This window comes from Anneissia japonica, unplaced genomic scaffold (genome assembly GCF_011630105.1).
Source record: "Anneissia japonica isolate Jap-2015-1 unplaced genomic scaffold, ASM1163010v1 scaffold1626_len201304_cov172, whole genome shotgun sequence".
Classification (NCBI taxonomy): domain Eukaryota; kingdom Metazoa; phylum Echinodermata; class Crinoidea; order Comatulida; family Comatulidae; genus Anneissia; species Anneissia japonica.
Genome location: NW_022748627.1, coordinates 132528 through 158709, shown reverse-complemented (window position 1 = coordinate 158709; position 26182 = coordinate 132528). Strand labels below are relative to the sequence as shown.

At 34.0% G+C, this 26182-nt stretch overlaps 1 protein-coding gene across 5 annotated transcripts in view; it reads right to left on the bottom strand.

Annotated features, from left to right (window-relative positions):
* Positions 1-23755, bottom strand: part of LOC117120918 — a 31251-nt gene extending 7496 nt beyond the window's left edge. The window contains exons 1-8 of one of the 5 annotated variants that reach the window (XM_033266017.1): positions 23638-23755; positions 11157-11362; positions 6418-6552; positions 5896-6101; positions 4674-4797; positions 3573-4485; positions 2716-3294; positions 642-880 (exon numbers count right to left, since the gene is read on the bottom strand). In XM_033266017.1, the coding sequence (XP_033121908.1) occupies positions 642-880; positions 2716-3294; positions 3573-4485; positions 4674-4797; positions 5896-6101; positions 6418-6552; positions 11157-11287 (2327 nt within the window). In that variant the 5' untranslated portion in view covers positions 11288-11362; positions 23638-23755. Of the gene's footprint in view, positions 1-641; positions 881-2715; positions 3295-3572; positions 4486-4673; positions 4798-5895; positions 6102-6417; positions 6553-11156; positions 11363-13218; positions 13474-17900; positions 18110-23147; positions 23506-23637 lie in introns of those variants that run through there. The other 4 variants (XM_033266019.1, XM_033266016.1, XM_033266018.1 and 1 more) reach the window with 4 other exon arrangements.
* Between the last annotated feature and the right edge of the window lie 2427 nt (positions 23756-26182).

The window sequence follows — 26182 nt, the reverse complement described above, 5'->3', positions numbered from 1 at the left end:
AAAGGTGTTTTTAGTTTTAGACATAAAAGTCTACTACAGGAAAGAAATTATTTCATAATCTGTTAATTAACTGAGAATTTTAAAATTTTAGGTTTATTTACTTCATCATCATCCTAACCTAGTACACTTGCTTGCCTCTTGTAGGCACAGTGCAAATTTAGTAAATTCTTTTATGTGTCAGGACTGAATGTTTGTCAGTTCCGAGTGGTGGTAAATTTAGTGATGAAAGTTGTTTTCTTTGTTTACTTTATACTTAAATATACAAATTAGGCAATCAAAATTTGGAATTTAAGTTTTTAATTATAGCTAATGACAGACCGTACATATTATTAAACCCTAAGAGTAGTATTGGCAACAGAGCAGTAGGTTCATGGGTGCAAGGTGGTTTAAGCATGATGTACTACCAAGCATTACAGTATGTAAACTCAACACCATAGAAAGGAATGGCAAACCCATTGCTTCTAACACTGCTCCACCAGATGGAACATAAAAAAAAGGTTACATACTAGTAAGTTCAATTTGCAGTGAGTGACTATAAAGTTCTAGAAATTAAGTGTACTGTATATTATCTTCATCATTATCTGGCAGTCATTGCTTCGAGCATCTAAATATATAATTCTTGCAAACAATTATTTCTTAACCTTAATATAGCTTCTTTCACAGTAGGTCTATCCTGGGGATCCTTAGCAAACATCTCCTGTAACAGATCAGTGAAAGGTTTGGAATATCCAGCAGGAACAACCCGCCAGTCTGTCATACCACAATGAGCAATCATATTTGGCGTAGACTGTGGCTCTGGCCTTTCGTGTTTCATCAGGGTGAAGACCATTCTTCCTAAGTTATAGATGTCCGTACTCTCATACACTTGAGTCAAGAATACCTGAAGAACAAACAAAAAATTGTTATAATAATAATTAAAAATATATCAATAATCTATAATAATAATGCCAACCCAGTATAATATATTTCGCAAAATATCTACCACAATAAAATGAGATACAACAATTATTAAAAAGAAATCTTTATGAAGCATAAAATGCACACTGCAATTATAAAGATTTTCATTTAATTTTTTTTCTTTTATAGTTCTCTTGTTTCTTTGTTGAAAATGTTTTAACCTTGCAGTTCATATATTCTAAAATATAAATATTGCTGAACTTGTTTGTAAAAACTAGCCATAAGATAATATTTACAAACCATTCAATATTATTTTTAATATCTTTTACATCTTTATTCTACTTTTACATTATGTTCACTGTCTCTTTTGTATACTTGGGCCTGGCGCTTAGAGACCTTGTTTATTTGCACCTTCTAAATTTACTTTCATTATTATAGTAAGGGACACACATGACAATTCAAACATCACTTTGAAAGTTTACACTGTGAAGATAAAACTTGGTAAACAGTTTGTTTATCTATCTTGACAGGCATCTCTCCTATCAGAAGCAGTTGACTTTCATATTGAGTGAAAGCATGTTATCTAAATATTACTTTACCACAGCAAGTTTACAAATGTAAAAAAGTTATAAGTAATGGTCAACATCAATGAAGAGTCCCTTTTTCAGTTGTATGGTAAGAGAGTGTCATACCATTAGACCACAAAGACCTACATGGTATAGCAGCAGTTTTAACCCTGAGGTATGTTCTCTGGTACAACTGACATACATGATCACACATAGTGGATCCATGTATAACCTAGAAACTAGTTTGTGTGTCACAGCTAGAAAACCAAAATAATATTCAAATTAGGCTTTGCTGTACATGTAGCAGTATAGATACTAATAATAATAATACCAAGGCTTGAATAGGAACATGTGATGTCAGATGGCTGAGAGGTAATGTTCCTGCTTCTTGTGCTGAAACCCCAGTTCAATCCTGGATAGTGTTGGGTTTTAATTGGAGTATGATCGCTTGGCTCCTAATATAACCCTCATATTGTGAGTAAACAGGGTTAAGGACAATGTTTGTATCCATCTATGTCCTTTATTTGTTGTAGTAAAGTCGGGTGGCACTGCGCAGCAGCTGCTGCAGGTCCCCAGCCCAAATTTCCATTTTTTCCAATTCAATGATTATTAATAAAGAAATATTATTAATATTATTATTATTCATTTAAGTTGATTGGTACAGCATGACCATACATTGTTTTGGTTTGTTTCTTTCAAATCTGATAATGTATTTCTTTGGGATGTTTTTTGTTTGTTTATATATATAGTCTTTAGTGTTTATATATATAGTGTTCTGTGTTTTTATATATATAGTGTTTAGTGTTTATAAATATATTTATTTTATTTATTTTTTATTTAGTTTAAATTTTATTATTATTATTATAAATGTTATATGACTGTGTTATATATGTACTTATATACAGTAAGTAAGTGTGCAAACACAACACAAGGATACACAAAATGAAAGGAAAATGATTTAAAATACTGCTTCTGTTTGAAAATCATGCTTTTCTACCAGCTCTAACCTGACACATTTGAAACAAATCAGCTTTGTAGAAGTGCTCGTTCACCTATTTTGTCCTTGCCATATACTGTTTTTTTTTCTGTTATTGTAGTTTATATAATTACTAGTGAAAATTGAATAAACTAAACTGAACTTTAAACTTTCTTTTTGTGTTTGGTAAATGGTAAAAATGTAAATAGTAGTCTGAAGCTAACCATATAAGGAAATACAGTACTTTCATATATTGCTTTCTCAATGCAAACTAACCTTCCTCTCCCAAGACTTTGGTGGACCATCTTTCTCCCACTTTTTCAACTCTGGTGTCCATGCCCATGGATTACCTGCACCAATCTGGCAACTTTTAGAAAACTGAATTGGTTGTCCACTCGGTCCTGTCAATTTCATTGCCATTCGAAACCCACCCAGCACAACTTGTAAACTTTCTGTGATGTAAACGCAATCTGGTTTGATATCCCTGTGGGCAATACTGTTATCCTGCAGATGGGCAAGAGCTTTGAGGATCTGTAGTAGGACCTGCTGAAAGAAATTCTCAGAGAGCGCATATGGTACAGAAAGATTCTGTTGTTGGACTCCCATTAGCTTGCACAATGTCATAAGATATTCGGGCATAATTGCAATCGTGGTTTTTTGATCCCTTATGTGACTGAAGTTTGAATCAAGTTTTCTGAGAGGAATCTCATAGTGATGTAGCACAGAAACTAGGTTTGAATGTGGTGGCAGACGCAAAAGGACCTCTTGCTCATTTCTCACTGGGTTAAATGAACGGTAGTCTGCATTCCTGCCAGGAAAATGAATATTTTGAACATCGGGCTCATTTGGCATAACCTGAAACAAATGAAATAAAAGTTCGTAAACTGTACACAGGTATAAAACTCAACATCAACTAATAATAATTTCAAATGTAAAATCTTAACCAATAAAGTATCAAATGCAAAACAAAGTGTACTGTAAATACAAACAGGCAGGCAAAATTCTACATGGAGTAAATGCATTCGTGGTAAAATTCACATTCCCTCTGGAATTAAACACAAGCTGCATTAGCACCAGTTGCAATATCAACAAGAAATGTAACGATGTTCAAAGGACAATACAAAACACTTTACCTTCATAATATATTTTTTATCATGATGAAGAATTTCAAATGCTACTGATGTATGTCTAGTTAAGAGAATATTGACTGTTTTGGAAAATTGTCCCTTCTTTACAATTTTGTACTGGTGACCCATAGTCCACACCTGTCCAGGTCTATCCAGTTTGCAGTTACGCCATTTCTTAAGACTAATCTTTCCACTTTTCAACCGATCTAATAGTTTTGTTTGGTACAGTTGCAGAGTAACGGAGGACATGTCTTCTAAACTGCTGCTCATAATCGGGAATAAATTTGTGTCTCTTGAGGAAAACATCTTGCCAATCCCAGAGATTGCCTTGATGAGCTGCAGGCCAAAGTCTGCACTCTTTGCTGCACTCGCTATGTTATGTGGAGTTTGCGAATTATCTCCTGGGCTAGCTGAGAGGTTATTTAGCGGGTTTTGTATATTGGATTTTTTAGCCAAAGCATTTTCAAGTTGTTTATTTTTTTGTTCAGACTTAGATAGCGCTTGTTTTGTAAGGGAAAGCTCATTTTTGACACGTTGCAGAGAGTTGCTCTCCATAGTTGTAAGAGATAATGAACTGTCCTCAAAATATCTTTTCTCTGCAACATTTGCAATTTTAGATTTCAAAGCATCCTTTTCAGACTCTGCCATTGCAAGTTTCAATTGAAGGTCATCGATAATTCCTTTGGCTTCCTGATTAGTCATCTGCATGGCATACATGTAACTTCCAGGCGAACCGCCCTCTCTTTGTTTATTTGAGGTAGTTATCTTCTCTGATGGTGAGGGTGGGGCAGAAAATGTCTTTTGAACTGGCATGTTTCGTGAAGGAACCGCAGGCAATAAATCTCTTGTATCACCAAACACTGGGTCTGTTCTCATTGGTAAGTTTCCAAATCCAACACTATTCCCCATTATGTTAGGCCTACATAAGAGAAATCAATTAAGGTAGTGAATATCAAATAATATATATTGAATAGTAAGCAATTTTCAACAGATAAACAATGGAATAAAAATAAAGCCTAATGAATTACATAAATAAGAAAAATATTGATAATATTAACTATTTGTGTGTAATATTTAGACAGAAATATAGCAATTGTGGAGTCCTACGTAATATTGAAATTTGCTGCCATTTTGAATTCCTGATCACTGTTAGAATAGCCAGTAGAGGGCAGTCTTCCTACAGCCGTTTTCCGGTTTGGTTGGTATTGAGGGTAGGAAGCTGCCAAGCGGCCTATAAAAAGCAATTAAAGTGATTATAATGTTGACTTTCATATGAAATGGCAACTTATAATTATTTATAGTTTTATTGGTTGAGGTTATAATGCATATTTTATTCTAATAAAAATGTTTTAATTGCTTACTTTATAGAGTTAATATTTGAACATGATCTCAATTAAATCAACAGTAGTACTCGATCGCCTTTGACAAAATTTTATTTAAACTCCTGCTATTTTAAATCTAACTAAATTTATTCTATACCCAATAAAAAAAAAATCATCCAAATCTATCATTAATTAAGAATTTGTATTTAAACTGCTTCACCTGAGGAGCAGTACATAAGTCCCTTCTTATCTTTAGTCTAGATTCAGGCAATCATTATTCATAATAATAATAATAATAATAATAATAATAATAATAATAATAATAATAATAATAATAATAATTCCTCTAAATCAGACTTAAGAGGAATATCTTTTGTATTATTTTTCCCTTAACGTCATGTTATTTTCCGCTTAACATCTTTTTTTTAAATTGTTCTCTAATTTCTTCGTTGTCTAAGTTCCACTTAAAGTAGGTTTTAGTAACATAATAATAATAATAATAATAATAATAATAATAATAAAGTTAAGGGGAAAATAACACAAAAGATATTCCCCTTAAGTCCAAATTTCTCTAAATTTGACTAAAGCCGTATTTACACTAGACACGATTACAACACAACGACACGATACATATGCGTGCAATGTTAAAACAATACAAACGCGATGATATGTCATTGTCGTGTTGTAAACCTGTCTAGTGTAAATGTGGCTTTAAGGGAAATATCTTTTGTGTTATTTACCCCTTAACATCATCATGAAAAAATTATTCACAACCAACAGCATGTGACTCACTATGTAATTGATGCTTTATAAACTAAATCTCAGTATCTGAGTGGTAGTTTTTGTAAAACAAAATTGAGAGGATTTGGGCTCTGAACCCTGGGACTGTAAAGCAAGCATCTTAAATCCAACACTCTATACCACAATTGCAACTGTTTTCTAAGTATATTCTTATGGACTTAGATACAAGATATTGAAAATAATGTTAATTAAATAAATTTGTCTACCTCTTGATTTTTCTTCTAGTATTTTAGCAAGTTCAAAATGTTGGCCTGCCTGGGCTTCTTGCTGGGCATTCTTGCCTCCTTTGTTTGGAATAGTTACGTCGACATTGAACTCCAACAGAATCAAACACGCTTTCTCATAACCTCTGTAGGCAGCCAGATGAAGTGGGGCATCTCCGTTCTGGTTTTGAATATTTGGATCAGCATTACTACATTTGAAATAAAAAGTGGTTTAGTATTTTGATAGTGGCAAATTGAATGGGAATTATCATGTCCACACTATCAAATTTTATATGACAAGAACATGTGACAAGGTGACATTATATCATTTCCATATATGGACATACAACTGTTATTTTGTCAGAGAAAAAGTTGATAATCAGGACAGACCTTTAGAACTCTTCCAGTTGAAACAAAATTGTTGAGAATAAAAATAAACAAATAATAAAAAAGTGTGGGCAATCAGTGTCACATAGAAGGATATGATATCATATAAGACTTGAAAACTATGAAACTATTTCTTACTGTTCAAGTAATAACTTCATGCATTCTGTGTGACCTCTATCAGCTGCGGCATGGAGTGCAGTTGACCCCCACTTGACAGTCACATTAACATCCGCAGCAGCATCTAACAAGACCGATATGACAGATGCGTGGCCACTGAAATATCATAAACAAAACCGATTCAAAATGACATTTAAACTATGTATCTTTTTTTTCATTAACTGTATATGAAAGCTTAATTCCAGATGTTACAATAGCTCTATAATTATACATGAGTGCTGATATGTAAAAGGGTTCCAAACACAAGCAATGTATACAAATCCACTTGTGATCCACTAACAAAAACGAGACTGGTTGTTCCTGCTTATGTTAAATTAAAATTGTAGGAAAAATAGGTTAGAAATTTGAATGAGTTTTCATCATAATAACAACACTTTAACGATTCAAAAACCTGATCAAATATTAGGACCACAAAAGGCATTATTTGCCTCAGCATTGGTTTACCAAAATACATCAAATACAAAGAAAACAGAAATCATATTCAAGGGTTGGCAAGGGTTTCAGGTGCCTATGGTTTATTCAGCAGTATTATAGAGGGATTATAATAATGATATACATTCAAACATTTCAGAGAGAAATATTTTATGCTTTCAAATCAGTACCACTTTTAAGCTAAGCTTAAACAAGTTCTCTTCTTTGAAATTATTCGTGCTACTTAAATTCCGCATTCTGAACATTTTGCAAACAAAGACAAAGTCATAGCAAGGACCCACTGGCCCATATATATATCATGGGTGAACTCACCTGAAAACATTTTTTCAGCCGGTATAAATACAGTATTACAATGAAATGCTTTCAAATAGAAGGGCCCTACTTTTTTTAATATCTAACTATCACGTAACTTCAGGTATTATATCAAACATTCAAATTATGGTTTTAAATCCAGCCAGATGCCCCATCTTTGGGGGGGGGATCGTGGGGGGGGGGGGGGGAGATTGACGTTTACATTGTGAGTGAACTCTCCAGAGCAATAAGAAAGACTTTTTGAGTGTTATAATCTGTAATGAATAGTTACAGCCCAAATTTGCAACTATTAACTACTTTAACACGGATGTGATTGTAGCATCCAAAGGGTCTCTATTACAAAGCATAATTGATGTCAATATCAGAAAACATTGTTTTCACACACATTTTTAAATTACACTTTTTATGTTTTAAGGTTGGTCTCTATATATACATTGTCTGTATTTAACATTTTTCTATCTTTGTCAATTTAAAGTCAGAGGTATGTCCTAGTCTTGACCCTTAAACGTAACTATTAGATAGGCTTATCTTCATATGACTTCTACGAATGTATATTGTTTGAAACAAGAAATCTAGTTGTTTACCCAGTACTGCGCGATAATATTATTCGGTGGGATTTTTTTCATAGCACTGAACATATAATTATAAAAATATGAAAAACTATAGAAACAGTGCTCACATTTTAGGAACAAATGAAATGTATCATAGCCATCAATGAAAAAGTTGTGCAAAAAAGTGTCTCTAGCGGGATTCAAACCTGTGACCTCTCACTGACAAAGAAATAAGCTATACACTATGGATTATGAATCTTTTATAGATTATGTTTTCCCAAATATGGCCATCAGGTGGGAATACCAAAATACAATTTGAGTTGGGGAATTTTTCTTATGCAGGAAGGGGAAAATCAAACATTTATGATGAGTTTAGGTTTACTCTGTTAAAGGTTTGGTAGGTATATTTCTGAATTCTCTACCAGTATTGTCTTAAACAGGATGCAACCACATCAATGCTATTGGAATTCTCAAAAACTGACAAGCGTTATAAGCGGATTTGGCAACATTCCAAGTTTATCTCTCTCCCTGCAACCTTTCATCCACAACGAAACTATATAGTGTAAATAAGATTTTATAAGTGTTTCAATACTCTATTTCCTGGTTCTCTGAGGAAGACCAATGCAATGGCGGTAAGATTTTATGGAGGAGTAGAACAGAATGTTGAACAGTGCTGAAGATGAAGGTATAGGGTTAACTCGAGGACCAACTCAATTTTTAACAGAACTGTAAAAGTCTCCATGCCATCACCAGGCATTGCTTTCATCATTAATCTTTCCAAATTTGTTTTCTTTGTATTTGTCTACCGTTGCCTCCTCCATTATATTTACTAACTGTACTAGAAATGGTTCTTATAAAAAAATAAAAAAAACACATTTTGACATAAGAAGAAACTGACAAATATTATTTTAGAGTGGTACGTCAGTACTATCTTTGTTTGCGAAGTAAATGTTTAATTAACGCCAACTGTTCTGTGTACACAACCGCTTTATGATATGTACTCTGTTATGAAATGTGTAGTACACTGTCATGGGAATGTTAATGATAAGATGTTTACACAAATTATACCGATTCAAAACATATTTGTATTATAGCATAGCTATCATTTGCACGGTGATAAGAGAGTAACTGTGAGAAAAAATGTTTTGAAACACGGATATAGAAAAACTAAATTGTGATCATGGAAATTAATTATGCTGCAGAGCTACCCTGGAATCTAATAAATCACAATTATTATAATTATTGACATGTCTTTGGTACATTAAACACAAACCATGGGCTTGTTCTAAATATAGATTTCTTTATTTTCACATTTAGGCTATGTGTTTGGTTTCTCTCCATCTGTGAATTTTTTCATGTAAATATATATATGCAAATATAAATCGAATAGATAGTAATACAGTGCTTAAATATATAAGAACATGATGTTATAAATCAGGTCAAGCACTAAGGTCATTGAAAGTTCCTTATTATAGCTGTATGAAAGAAAAGGTCTCTGGTGGGAATTGAACCCGTAATCTCTTGATAACTTGGAAGGCGTTATACGTTTAGACCACAGAGGCCCGTAGGATATCATTATGGATCTAAGACTAGTCTCTCTCCCTCCATACAGTACAACTTGAGGGCTCACACATAGTGGAGCCAATTTTAGCTACATAACAGCTTGTAGCAGCTGGTAAATCATAGTAAACAATATTCAAATCAAGTTGCTGCTTAGCAATGGGAACACAAACAACATATCAAATAGTTAATTATACAGTGCTCAAATATATAGGAACATGATGTTATAAAAGCATATATAGTTCAACAAAAGTCCCTATTATAGTAGTTTGACAAAAAAAGAGGTCTAGGGTGGGAATTGAACCTGCAATCTATCGCTATCTCAGCGAGTGTCATACCTTTAAGACCACTGAGGCCTGTACCCTATCATTACAGATCTAAGACCACTAGTCTCTCTCCCTTCATACAATAAATTTGAGCACTATATTATAACTATTTGATTTATACATTATTTGTGCTCCCATTGTATACACATCTAGATGTGTATAAGAGACAGAATGTATATTGTTTGAAACAAGAAATCTAGTTGTTTACCCAGTACTGCGCGATAATATTATTCGGTCTCTTATACACATCTAGATGTGTATAAGAGACAGAGATAGCGCAGTGGCAGGTTGTGAACTTGTATCAGTCTATCTCAATATTAGTGTCAATATGACATCTACCACCTTAAGCACAAACCCAAAATAAACAAAACAACTCTTCCCACCTCCCAAGCCTCAGTAACACACTACATGAGTGAGGTTCAGATGGACTCAAACTCAAACATTTTGAAAAACAAACCATTTCTAACGACTGTACTTTCATTATCCTGTGTATATACAGTACTATAGTTTCAATTATGCTTGGACATTGGCCAAGTAAGACACTTTGTTGACTACAGTATAACATGCTCAGATATCCAGGGTAGTAGAAATGAAAATAATTATAAAATCAACAATAACATATTGTCAATGTTGAGCTTTTAAACTTGAATTGCTTCATACAAATGAAAATTAGAAAAGAAAACACTTTCTTTGCCAATTTATGCATTTTAATACCATTCTTTGCATTAACCTATAAATTGGCTGGTAAACATATGTGTAATTGTCTACATAAATCCCTGTAAACCAGCAATTTTGTTTGATGTGTTTTTCATAAGGTAGGAAGTTGACAACTGTTTCTATTGAACATTTAAGTGTTTTTCAAGATTATATGACCAACCGTCGCTTAATAACCAGACATATGGTCACATGTACTATGTGAACATTTTATGTGTCATTTTGACAGAGTGCGCCATTAAACTAAGCCTCTCATTATTAAAATAGAATGATTTTACTGACTATTGCAATACTATATATAACCTGTTAACAAAAATATGTAACTCCTCCAAATGTGAAAAAAAAAAATTACGACCAATAGCAATGAGATATTTAGAAAGGTCACGCCATGTCACACTCAATTTTGAAATTCTGTATCTGCCCAAATTTAACATGCTTTTTCTGATTATTTATAAAGTAAAACAGCTACTGGGTTTGATTGAATATTGTGTATAACATTTCATGTAGTGTAGGTATTATTAAGAAAACTTTTAAACTTTGGCTGGACTCATTAATAAGTGTATATTTATTTTTGCTCAAAATGTTATGAAATAAAAATATTAGAATCATACTGTACTAATAGTACATTAACAACTTTTAGCCTATGAAATAAATTAATGTAAAGATCACTGTTCATCCCTTCCTTTTCGCTGCTTTTCTATTTTATTGTGTTTGTCACTTATTTTTGTCACTGTGCAGTGATGAAGCGTAATAAATAAATTTTAAAAAATAAAATAAAAAAAATAAAACTTGAAAAATAACATACCTGCAAGCTGCCCAGTAGAGGGCAGTGGCACCATCTTTCTGATCGCGGTAATTGACATCAACCCCGAATCTAAGCTGCTGTTTTACGTTATCTAACAACCCATTTTTGGCACCGAAGATCAGATCTGCCATCCTCGCATCTTTGACTCATCTCCAAATGTCCCTTCAATGATAACATCGAGTGCACCGATTCAAATGTAACTACATCTGAAAGAACAACAACATGAATAGAGATGAGGGTGCACATCAACTTTCTCACATGTACGACCACTTATCTGGCCCTGCAACCACACCCAGTGGCCCGGCTTACAGCAGATCTGATGACCAGATCGGCAAGCTGGAGATGCTGAGATTAATTTCTACATTCCAGTCAATTGAAAATTTGAAAATGGTACTGTAGATGTTAACAACTGAAACTGTCATTCGTAAGTTTCAAATCAATATACTGTATATATTGTACTACTGTACATCTGAAAGAAATAGAAAAGGAAGCACAGGTTATTGACTAGATTTAGTATTCTCTCAAACCAATTCATACGCTTGTATGAACATATAAGGAAAGCCGGTAGGTATTAAATAGAACAGTCATCCGGCAGACTTTGAAATTTACTGTGATGTCATTCAAACGAAGGTTATTCCGGATTCTCACACTAACCTATTACCATACCATTATGGAATGCACTTCTGCTGGAAATATTATCAACACCTACTGGTAAAATATTTTTTACTATAAAATCAATCATTAAAAAAATATATTTTGACATGCAGTCCTGCAAAATGCAAGGGGCCACCTATACATTGTCACACAGGTGATTAGATTATACAAGAAAAGAACATGGCAACAAATTCAACATCACGGGTAGATTCAATGGGGCCCGCCAGCCCGCAACAGCAAAAATGGTGGAAAAAATGAAATGCCATAAAATATTCTAACTCAGCCCAGCCATGGTGGGACTGAGGTGGTATAAACTTTTGATATGTAAGAGTCCCTACCGGGTCTCCTCTATTTTGAATTCCTGGATCCGCCACTGAACACGTACTCTCATTTGTTGAATTTTGGCTTAAAGTAGTGAGCTATACTGTAGTTTCAGTGGCGGATTCAGCAGGGTGCCATGAGGGCCCGTGCCCCTCTCCCCCGTCAGTCAAGCCGAAAAATTAAAAAGAGGGAGAAAAATTTTAATTAAATAGAGGAAACATGAAAAAAAGGAGTGCACCATGAGTTCAGTGGTGATCCAGCAGTGAGAGAATGGGGAGCTAGATTGTTTACCACTTATTTGCACCAACTATGGTGGGACTGAGGTCGCCGTGGCTGCTTTTACTTCATTTTGTGCCCCCAGTCCAGATTATCAAATTGTCTTTCGCAAAAAAACTGTTGTATACCCATATATAGCCATCATGTGCCTATATATGGTCATGATCAGATTTCACCATGACCATATTTAGGCATGTCACATGTTTTGGTAAAATAAAATTTGATACAGTAGTCTCTGGTAGGACTCAAGGGAAGGAGCTGGAAAATATTTCCGCCAACATAATTATTACTGTAAGATGTTTCCTTCCTCCATATTCCAAAAATAGCATTCAAACTTCCCATACCATTCCCAGTTGCAGATCCATGAATTTTAAATAGAGGGGACCCAAGGATTGACTTGGACAGATGGAGGGTCATACCACCTCAGCCCCACCATGGTTGCGGCTGAGCTGAGGCAAGAAATTTTACGATTATGTCGCCTCTAGATGGCCGGAAATGGCACTTTCAGAGTTAAAAATTTGAATATAATTTTTATTTTTCCTCCAATTTTTATAATTTTGAAAAATTTAGAGAGGGGGAGGGAACCTGGGCTGGATGGAACCCCCTTAAATCTGCAACTGATTCCAGACAATACAGTAAATACAATATACAGCACTGTACCATCCATAATACATACTATGATGTACTACTACAACCTATTTCATGCTTTTTTTTATCTACAATATTATATACCATAATAAATCTATTAAATGTCATTGTCATTTTAAGCTATCATATACAGTACTATATTAAGTAATCCACATCTACTTACCACATGCATATAAAATAAGCTCTATACCTTTCTGCTTGTTTTATTAATAACAATAATAAAACAATCAGGTAAAAATAATGCAAATCCATTAGCTCCGTGTGAACAACGAGGTGGAGAGTATCTCAAAGTTGAGTGATATGATGAAGAAACTAGCAAATCGCGTAACCAGGCCACAATAAGGCCACTGCAACAGTTCACAGAAAACAATATTTAAACTGAACAATATGATGTATAGTGTACTGTACCATATCCTGGATTTGAGGCCAACAAGATTAATGGCAATTGCAATGACAGATTTTGAAATCACATCAAGTTTTAAGGATTTGGTTTGCATTGAAGGTTCATAGTCCTTGACGAATTAATTATTATTTTCAGCATTAAAGCTAACATCCTGGATTCAATCAGAAACTAACTTTGTTCACTCACAAACTGTATATTTTAACTTGTAGTACTTATGAACTTATATGCCGCAACAGGCATTCGATACTTAATTAAACAAAACCAGAAAATAATATTGTAATGGAATATTCCAAGATTTTGAAATCACATCAAGTTTTAAGAATTTGGTTTGCATTGAAGGTTCATAGTCCTTGACAAATTAATTATTATTTTCAGCATTACAGCTAACATCCTGGATTCAATCAGAAACTAACTTTGTTCACTCACAAACTGTATATTTTAACTATTAGTACTTATGAACTTATATGCCGCAACAGGCATTCAATACTTAATTAAACAAAACCAGATAATAATATTGTAATGGAATAATCCAAGATCCTGGTGCATAAACTGAGAATGGATAAACCCTTTGGCACTCGCAAGCCATTCAATTATACATCAAAGCAACCAACATGCATAGAGTATCGAGCATTTTGATACTTAAACAAAACCAGCAATTAAAATTATAATGATGTATTTCAATATCCTGAATAGAACCTACTTCTCAAAACACTTGCAAAAGTATAAAGTACACAGAATAAAGAGGAATTATAATAAATAGGAATTTGAAAATTTACAAATTGAATTTACATTTGCATCTGTAATGAAATATTTCAATTTGATTTCTGATTTATGGTTTTAATAAAACATTATACAAGGCTTTCTCCTTCCTCTTCCAAAGAATTTCAACGAGAATAACAAAAATAATAAAAATAATAAATACTACTACTGTATATATATTTAAGAACAAAAATATCCATTTGAAAAGTAAATTCTCCTAACCTTGCATTAATGGAATTCATTGAACTGTGATGATTTAATACTTTGTAATACTTAATAACTGACTAATCAGAATGCAGACAGAAATGCACTCATGTCCCACAAACACATATGTTTAGGCCAAGTAAAAAAAAAAAAATGTTTCTCGTCCTTGAAAAAAAAAGAATGAGGGCAATTTTTCTTCTTTTTTTTTTTAAACTCTGAAATGGCAAATCCAAGATGCTCGATGGGAAAAAGCTACTACTTTCTCACTTTTACCAAGTAGGCACATTGAAAGCAAATATAAGAAGCACTAGACATGATTCACATCATATGTGGCAAAGACAAGCCAAACCAGTCACTCAAAATAGATTTTTAGTTATTAATACAGTGTTAAACAGTAAAATGAGAGCTATAAAATAGTAAATCATTTAAAATCAAGAATCAGTTAAATCCGATATTTTGTTATGAAGTTACAGGAGTTTAAACATACAGCTGTTTAAAGAACAATGGGCTTATTCGACTGGTTCATTTCGTTAAGTACGAATTTTCATTGAGTATTATTTTTATTCGACTGGTTCGTAAAATAGACTTCATTGACAACGAAAATTAACATAACCAGAATGCGTTAATCAGCATTAAATTGTGCAGGTGACCAAAAAAATATGGTCGATTGGTCAGTTTAATAATTTGCTTTAATATAATTTAGATTAAATTTCAGAAAATATAAATTATAATATTTACCCACAATGAAGTCAAAAAATAAATGTAGGCTAACAGAATTCAAAAACTGGATAAAAACATTTTTTTATGAAAAACCCATACTGCCACAATTCGAAGCAGCCTTGATTATGCAGCGTGTATTGCGGTAATACTATGCAGCCATTTTGGTTTTCTATACGACTGGTCGTCTTTGTTAAGTAGGATTTTACCACTGCGCAGGTGGGCGTGGTTTAACAAAGAACGACCAGTCAAATACGACCATTATCTGAGAAATCAGCTTCCAAAGTTTACGATTTTGGGCATTTCTCAGGCAGAAACCATCACCAAATCGTTAAAAATCATTGTTTTAACATTGGAAATGGGGAAAATAACAGCATAGCATGATGTATAGATATAAAGGTTAGTTTAGTACAATAAAATAGATTTCCAAAATTTATATTCCAGCATGTTTTGGCCAATATCTCGGAAACGGGATTTGCGACGAGTGACTGGTTTAGCTTGTCTTTACCACATATGTATCCCGACCACGATCGATCAAGAACAGGACTTTTACTGATGTGAGTTAGCAAGATTTTCATACATTTTGTAAAATAAAGAAAATAAAAAAAAATTTTAAAATTGGTAAGGCAGAGAAAATGGATGTGTGAGGGGACGAGAAACCAGTAATTTATTATATCTGGCCTTATAATGTTGATGATTGAAATTTTGTAGGACCTTAGCAACAACCATCCATGAAGCAGGTCTTAGTGGTGGTCCATAGCAATGCACTGTATTTACATTTGAGACCATTTTGATATTAAGTACCCCTGACATGAAATAAAAGGATGTAATTTTAAATATATTTAAAATAACATGACCTTTACAGGAAGGATGTTAAGAAGTGGAAACCTTTTAGTTGGCATCGATTCAAATATATTACAGAGCTGTGTGAATTCTTATCATCTAGTAATTAAAAATGATGTTAATACTGCCAAAAATCCCTGTTCAATGCATACTGAGAGTAAACAAATAACCAATATTTTCGTAAGCAGTAAAAGTACATTAATACCACAAAAAAGGTAGATGCAGCAAAAAAATACATTCTGTACAAGTTTATAATGCTGAATGACAATGCATAAAACACAATCAAAGTAGGTGAGACAGTTTACCTTAGCACAATATCACAAAACCCACCTAAAAAAAGAGACAGTTACAATGAATGATCTAATTTCTTGAGGGAATATAGTATCAGTATATCTTTAGTATGAATGAAATCCTTTGGATTATGCTACACAATACATACTCTAATAATCTACTAAATACTTTACAGACATGGTGTGCAATTGTTATCTTTTTTTGTGCAAACACAAAAAATTGTGATTCAATTACTACGGTTTTAACATGTTGACTGCCAAGCCTTTTTTCCTAGTCATTGCTAATACACCAAGGCATAAAGGGTGCTACCATAATGAAAATCATCCCCTCAATGTAATGAAACACAAACAAACTCACATTATTTTCAGATCACTGCTTCCAGGTCCTTACTTTTACCACCAGAGAGTTTGTGATCTGGCGACCACTGCCAGTGATTTTACATGTACAGTAAATACAATTTATGTTGGACAGGTGTGGACATTCAGCAAACGTGATGGTGCTACAGTTCGACGAGTAATGTGTTTTTCTATACTTTCTGCAAGTGCTATACACAGACCTACAGTAAGAAGTCTTGCAGGTTTGGTGTAACACTTGCGTATTCAAGCTCTCAAGGACCAAAACTCATGCATAAATAAAAAATTTAAATACATTGTTAAATCAACGTGACACATGAGTCTGTTTCTTTTGGAAAGAATGCAAACTGGAAGCTGAAATTGATTAGTAAAAAGTTTATGCAAAGTGAGAGACAACACGTTTTTGTGCACATTAAGCCGGGCACTTACTGCATCGCAAACTAGATGACGCGAAGCCATCTAAAGAATGTCAGTGTCATTGCATGCTCGTTGTGGCATTGTGTTCTCCATAGAATCGCGTCGGCCAACTCGCAGTGAGTACCTCGCCTTATGAACAAGAAATACCTGGGGGAAACATTATGCACCAATCATGGACTATGTCTGAGCAAGGAAAAAATATTATACTCTATGTCTGAGGGAGAGGGTTAGGGATGCTCAATCTTCCTACGAAGAGCCGTAGAACGTACTGACATCACATAATGTCACCTGCACATGCAAGAATGTTAAAGTTCTCACCGCATGGATTCTAGGATGCAATTTGACCAAATCTATGCAGTGCAAAGAACGTAGGACAGTGACGAATGAGTGAATCGGTTCTAGCGTCTTGTCATTGTGCAAATCGAAACCTACAGTACCTAATAACTGATATAGGAAGAGCTCCATGGAAGCTTTAAATAGTGTTGTAGGCATACTAATTTCTTGAAACATATTTCATGTTTGGCTAGAGATTTTGTTGCTGCAGCCAGGGGTCCAATTTTAGTATCCCTGGATCCACCACTTATCTACACTAACAGCAAGAAAATTCAAGCAGACAACATTGAAAAAAAAATTCATTTAACTCTTCTTCAAGCAAATGCAAGATCATATCTTTACATCTCTAACTATTCAAGTTACAGTGCAAGCTCATGCTTTTCAGCTGAGCTCTTAAAACTCTTTCTAGCATCTTCAGCTCTTCAAACTAAAACACTCAAACAAAATAGCAAGCTTTGCTAGACATAGACATGCTGCTAAAGAGTGTAACTGCAAGATCTGCAAGATATAACATCTTCAACTCACCAATGAATGCTCAATGTACTGATGGAACTCTGACTCCAGTAGTTTGGCTCAGAGCTATCCACAACATAAACTTTCCGATGAATTGTATGTTGACTCCACATGTCAAAGTCAACCTTGTCTACAACACACCGTCCCGCTTACGAACGGAATGAAAAGTAAGCTAATTGCCATCTTGCTCAAGCTTTTTAAACAACAATGATGTTTACTTAACACCACAATTCCATGTGTGGTAATAGTAGCAATCAATGGGAAGTTTTCAAGCCTTTTAGAGTATTCATTCAGGTATATCATCGCAGAACGACAAATAAGGAAGACAGATAACAATAGATTCACTGGTGCTTACAAAATATTTATAGAGCATCTATCCAATAATGGTCATAATGATATTTTTAATGGCAAAAGAGACCAAGCAAACTATTTCATTCATTTTTGTTGCATATTTCAGTATGCATAGTATGCCGGAAAAAATATAGTTTTCCCTGAACATATTTTGCACATTTGTGTGGCTACATCAATGTGCTGCCAAAGGTTAACAAAAGCTTATCGATATTCAAAATTAATTAATCATTAAAAGATTGTAAGTTTGGTGTTAGCACTGCTTGCAGCAGATGTGAACATTTTATAATCTTATCAGTATCAATATTTTAAAAACTTTTAACAAGATTTCGCAATAATTCCATTTTCAATAAATAAATTATAGCACTTTTCACGATATAAGACAAGAAAGCACTTATGATATTTACATTAAGCGCTTTCTATCATTATTTATTCCATGGTCATTGAATCCACAAATCAGCAAAGAAGAAACAACAAGCAACCTCCTCCGCTTCCTGGGTAGTATTCCCGGTAGTCGCATGCAGTGCATCGAGCAGACGAAACAATAGAACATTCACATAGAACTGCTCATTTATTAATATCAAATCCCAATGAGAAAACTAAATTGAAACAATTAAATGTTTGCTGATTTACAGACCTTTTATCAGAAAAATCTATAAATTTAATATTCATCAGATATTTTGAAATATTACAGTAAATATAAGAACAAAACAGTTATAATTAAACACGGACATTTAACTAATACAAAATAGATTTTTAACTTCAGATAATAATAAAAAATAAAAAAAACATTTAGACAAGATAACACATTTATTCCTCCCTTCAGTCTTTTGAAAAAAAAGGTTAATCCAGGGAATATTGCTCTACTGTATAACAATGGCTATCAGCTGTGCATTCTAGGACCCTGGGAAAAATAGCAAAATAGATCAACAGTACAGTTCTAAGGTGGAAAGCAGAAAAATAAACAATGTGGTGTAAACTCTTACAGTATATTCAAAACAGGTCTTCCAACAGGAAAATACATCAATAATAGTTTTTACAAGCAAAACAATAGCATTCTGAGACAAGGAAGCATGATAGAAGTAATTAGACTATCACCATATTACCATTTAGATAAAAGAACTGGGGAATCCCCTTTGCAGTTCCCTATGCATCATCTGCCTCTTGGTTGCCATTGCTATTTAATACTGACAAAGTGTTTCCAATGGAAGAAAGTTTAGGGAAACACTCACAGGATACATTACAAAATTCCAAATTTTGAATGATTTTATGGGAGGGAATGCAATTTTGTCCTCTAATGTAATACAATTTGTTTTATACAATTTTTAAAGTTTAATAATAATTGGTTTATAGGTTTTTTCACAATTGTTTGCATCCAGGCACAAAAATAAAAAAATCATAAAAATATATAATATTTATATAATATAAATTGTTTTTATAACAAAAAGTCACATATTAATAAAATTATAAATTTGGAATCTCCTTTTAAAAAATCCAGAGATAAAGAATGTAGACTCTCAAAATCAATTGTATTAAAAATAACCGTCATAAATTTTTAATTCTGTCCATTTAGGTGTGGTTTGGGCATTGTTGTATTTGTACGACATGCACATGTGGATTAATTGAAAATAAATATTATTGGGTAGTTAAAGAGCTAAACATTCGATTTACTGTACATATAATTTAAATATTTAAAAATTAGGGTTTGGTTGGTCAAGAATGTTATCTTTTCTTTACTACATACAGTAGGCCTAGGATGAAGGTTAAATCTTTGGACGTCGACAAGAGCATATCCCAATACTGTAGGTAGCACCAGCAATTTTTTTTTTTGTAATTTTCTAACTACAGTAGTCTTTTGCACTTTAGTCTATAACCATTGAACATAAATGTAGGCGTTTTGGCGTAGCAGTTTCTATTCTGGTTATAAAACTTGTGGTTGCGAGTTTGAACCACTCACTAACCATTCTCAGCCGGCTAGGTTTAGATACACCAACTTGAATATTGATAGGCTGCTAAATTGGCTATGTTTCAACCCTAAGAAGTGAGAATTTCATGATCATAATCTGCTGCAAACCACAGAATGGCCCACTGGGATGGGTCTCTCTGTTGCCTATACATTACCAATATAAAAGCAAATATAAAAAGTACAAGCAGTGCCTTTCTTATTTCTTAATTTTTATTTCGGAATTCAAATCCATCTTCAGCAACAAATACAAATATTCTTGGATGTTGTACAGTATGCCAACACTGGAGGAGTCTACATTAAGGTAGAAGCTCAAGGCTTCTACACAAACTGAACTGAACTAAAACACAAACATTTGCTAGCTCTTACTGGTTTAATCAGGTTGAGTTGTGATCTTCCATGTGCAGTACAGGTAGATCACAACTAAAGTTCTGTCCAGACTATCAAATCCCATATATCAGGGGTGGGCATAAAAATCGGTCAGAGGGCCAAAGTGAATTTCTGATTTAACACCGAGGGCCGCACACAAACTTTGATCTTTCCAGTGCGCTTCTAAAAACCTCCAAGCACTGCTTTTACACCACTTTATTCCCAGTTTTAATATTACTTTTTACATGATCGGTGTCAGGCCGTAAAAAAAAAAAAACAAGTGTTTTCTAGCCAATGTTGCTTGGCAGGCCGCACACATAGGGTTTTTATTTCATATTCGCAGGCCTAAAAAAAATCGCTGTCGGACCGCATTCGGCCCACAGGCCGCACTTTGCCCACCTGTGCTATATATAGTCATGATGTACCTATATATGGTCATGGTCATGATGGGATATCATGATGACCATATTTAAGCATGTCACGTTAGGCATGTCACGTGATAGTCTGGACAGAGCGTAAGATCACTTCCTCTTTAATGTTGGGACTTTCCCTATACAGCACCAAACAATTAATACAATACTAGTGTAATGGCAATAAACAGTGATGTTGTCTGTTTTTGTTTTTCATTGTTCCCTGTTCAATGAGACAATATGTGTTTACATGGTGCAACAAACCACGGCCATGGAGACAAAACAGGTTACCCGGGCGTCAACAGGAATGATTCACCATGACGACTGCCACATACAAATAAACTCATGTTAAAGAGTGTAACTGAGGGCGCCACAAAGTGTCTTTTCATAGGTCTACTTTCAGTCTTTTTGATATCAACATTTATTGTATAGCAAACTTTATTTTTGAACAATCATCAGAGGAGAGCAAACTGTATAAAATAATATTTGGTTTTCTCATTGCAAAACAGTTTTGCTAAAAGCATATTTAAAGTAAGCAACAACAGTGTAGTTAATCAAAAAAATTACTTTTATGACAACTTACAAAATATGAGTGTGTGAGTTAAACAAATTAAGTTTAAACCTAAAACTCAAGTTTTTTAAAGACTGAATTGAAACTGCTGTGGTAACCAAAAGACCATTCAAAATTTGGAAGTCTTGGTATACGCTGTTTCAGGGTTGACCTACTGTACACATTGACACCATGATGTCTGATTTTTTTTCCTGATTTGGCAATTGCAATGGTCTCTCCTGAAGGTTAGAATCCTGTCATGTCTCCAAAACGTGCTTTGAAAATTCTGGTTACAATACTGGGCTACTACTTGTTCATAGATGCCTTTATAGCACTTTTCCTTTCAGTTACGAAGTGCTGTAAGTTTCCCATGGTCATATTGGTGCAGTAGCAGGCAACCCCACAAGGTACCCATTTATACTCCAGGGTGGAGAGAAGCAATGCAGATAAAGTGCCTTGCTCAAGGACAAGCGAAATGCATGCACCATATGTCCTCATCATGGTATAACAGCACCACTTCAACACTGTCCATTGAATAATATTGTTTTTTTTTTACTAGACTTTCAACTTGATATTGCCAATAATTTCTACCACAAAGGTGTTTACTACAGTATACTGTATTTGAAGTAGATCATCTTATAGAGCTCTGCTAACAATGAATTATAGCTTGACATTTGCAGAATGAGTTTGTTTGTTTGCTACTAAACAGGTCTGTCGGGCACATGATGGTCTTGCAGGATACAGCCTCTAACAGGTTTTCACTTTTCTCTAAGAGATTATGTACACACACTGTCAAACTGAACAAACAGCCTATTCGGCCCCGAAAATAATATGACACTAGGCTCATTTTCCACAATAACACTGAATTCTGCAATCATCATTGCACCAGCCACATGAATACTAAATAAGAGCCTAGGAAAAGATTTTTTTTTCAAAGAAATGTAAACTAATATGAATAAAACTCAGATAAAATGAAGAAAATCTGCAACTATACTTTTCCATGTCTCATCATGCCTGAATTATACAACAGTATATATACAACAGTTTATATGTGGTATAAGATTACAGGATTGTTACTAGAATTAGAAGACGTGAGCATATTTATTACCCAAGTCCTCCAAAATTAAACTGCACTAACTGGAAAGGTTATATAAAAAAGCACCATGTTGGTTTTTCTGATGCCAGGCATAAAACAAAAGCAATATGGCTCTAACTACTCAAGCTGGCCAGGGTCCCAAGTCTCAAGGCAAGTCAGAGATCTTCAGAAATCAGCATGATATTCTAGTTCTACACTCTTGTAAACAAGCAACAATCTCCCAGAATTAATCAATCTTCCGCAAATAGATGATATCTATGTTTTTTTTTTGCTGTATTATTAAATTATTAATTTGGTGCCAGCTGGCCAGCAGCAAAATACAATCAGAGGTTTTAAGAAAGCTCATTAAACCAGACCACACTGAAATGCCTTCCTCGAACTTGGGGCCCCTGGCTGTCTAATCTAATAAAAAATGATGATAATTAAGATAGTGGTTGTGGACTTCAATAACATATCATACTGTACAAATATCCTGAATAATTATGATATGCTATTTTAGAATGTATGTACAGTTTAGACTAACCTTTGCAAATTGCTAGTGGCAGTGATCCCTTGTGGAGTATTACTGTACTACTACTAGTAGTAGTAGTAGTACTACTCTGCTACAGATTCCAACATCAATTCATGATCAGCACATTTTCATTGAGAACTTAATAAGTTGTCAGCGAATAAACTATACCTAGGCTTTAGGAATGCCTACATACATTTTGCATTAAAAAAAATTTAACAAGACATACTATTAATATCAATCATGTAAAAAATCTATAAATATTAAAAGTACGTCCGGCGGTATAAGTAAGCTAAGCCAGCCCCGGAAAGCCACCGTTCCAGACCTCTAGGCCTATGCCTCCAAATCCTAGTACAAAATGACTAGCAGGCTTGGACAAAGGGAATACATGCCTAAATAGTATGAACCTTCCTGACGGTTTACAAAAATTTCCCCTAATATAAGGTACACTATTATCACAGGTGTCTAAATGAAAAGTCCCCCAACAAAAGAAGCAATCACTAACCTTATAAGCCATCCGCATTCCCAAAATTCAACGCAGCTTTTATGGTCAACTCAAAGGACGGAATTGCTTGCCAAAATACAACCATTGATTCCGGTTCGGATTTTCTCGGGGAATCCCCTTACAGCAGAAAGAGGGCGCTGTTTGACAAACACGGTCAACACGGTCAGAACACTGTTTAACTAAATAACAACTCCCTGGTTTAACCGTAAGTTATACGTTTTTAATATAAAATAATTAAAACATTTTCTCACCAATTAACAGCCGCCCCAACCATCGACTCAGCTCATGAAATAAATATCATTAATTGTTAGTCATGAAAGTACTACCAATTCATTTCTTTAATTTTATCTAAGCTGTTCTGACTAGGTAGCAATTTTCTGACTAACTAAAATTAATTTTATATATAAATACTATATACTTTTATATAATACGGTTACTCAATAACTTTTTTGAATCATCATCTCATCATTATCGGTATCGCTTCTCGTCCCCTGAAATCGTGCGTCTAACTGACACAGATAGATATTGGGGATGGAGTGGCTAGGTCTCTAGCCCCGACGGGCAAGTAAGGAGGTCAAACTTAAGTATTTCAAGAACGACCACAAAGAAACACTTCGGCCTGACTGGAACAATAATGTGTGTGTATAGGCGGCCTATAAAAAAAACCAAATAGTTTAATTTTTTTTTAAAGGAAACTTTTCGTTGATGGGCTTGACATGGGCGCAGATTATGGGGGGGGGGAGGAACACGTCCCCCCACTCCCAAATATTTTTAAGGGGGAGGGGGTTGGTCCCCTACTTTTCGGCGGCAATGAGATTTCATAAGTCAGAAAAAAGATGCCTGAACATTATTGAAATGAACTGCATATGACCCAAGTTTTAACAAAAGAGACCTGTACATTCAGAATACATCTTATAGCAAGATACGGTATCTCTGCCCACAAAATATTTGAATTATGCCTACCTATACACGACTTGAGTGCGCTTGCCTTTATTATAATTTGGGAAGTATGAAGAAAAAAGCGTGTAAAGATAAAATTGTTTCCGGCACATGAAGTAGTAATGTAAAGTAAATACATCAAAGACAATTAAGTTTTATTTTTATAGTGCATCATAGAGATTAATTAGATCTCTATGATTGCCCTAATAAAATATCATGAGAAATTTGTTGGCAATTAATTTTGATATAATGGTGATGTGATGATGATGAATTTTTCTATATAAGAGTGTCATTTCCGGCCATCTAGAGGTACAATTTACCCAAATTTTACCACCTCAGCCCCAAATGTGGTGGAGCTGAGCGACGTCTTGTGGACTCACGGTAAGTAAGTAAAGTAAATAAAAGAAAATGTTTTGAAGTTTTATTTTCTAGGGTACATTAAACAGATTATTTAGATCTCTATGACTGCTGAAAATTCTTGATAAAAGATCATGAGAAATTTGTTGGTGCTTCTTTGACTATAATGGTGATGTAATGATCATGAATGCAACTATATAAGAGTGTCATTTCCGGCCATCAAATTTACGCATCTCAGCCTTAACCATGGTGGGGATGAGGTTGATCTGGACTCACTTTTGGAGTAGGTAAATTAAATACATCACAGACAATGTTAATTTACTATGGTACACCACACATAGACCCTATTATTAATTAGATCTCTATGTTTCCGAAAATCGCTAATAAAAGATCATGAGAAATATTTTGACTATAAGAGTGATTTGATGATGATGAATTTTACTATAAGAGTGTCATTTCCAGTCATCTAGAGAATACTATTTCCCCAAAATTAAATATAACATTATACAAGTAATATGGAATATAACATGGTGTACATAAAATAATGATGCGGATATGATATGAAAAAAAGTCAAGTGTGTGTGAATGCATAATCGCTCAGAATACCCTAAAATGTGAGTATTGAATTTGATAATGAGTTTGAGCTCTGAGCGTCTTCTATGGTCGAGACATGGAAAATTGTTAGCTAGCAGAAACATCGAATGTTGTCAATGGAGTGGCCAGGAGAGTTAAAGTGTTGACTTCTGCATTACTTTTGTATCTAGGCTTACCTAGTTTACTTTGTTTTTGTTTATTTTGATAATGGCTTATTATTATTATTATTATTAATTATTATTATTATTATTATTAATATTATTATTATTATTATTATAATTATTAGACCTACATTATATTATATACATATATATATGTATGTACATTAGGCTGATATATTATCTTATGATTTTTATTGCCATTATATTTATCTGTATCATGGGCTATCGCTTACACTACTCGATATCAGAGTACTTTGTTTTCCACACTTTTAACTCATTATCTTGCTCCCATCATATATCATTATCCCTATGTCTCCATTATTGTTTATCTCATTTAATCACCCTCCTTTATTTATGGCCGACTGTTTATTGTATTATAGATCTAGTATTTGCCAACTTTTGTGATCAGTTACACTGATGAAGTCTTGAGGACAAGAAGAAATATTCGTTCCCTGAATAGATTATATTGTGTTCTACTATATATATATATATAT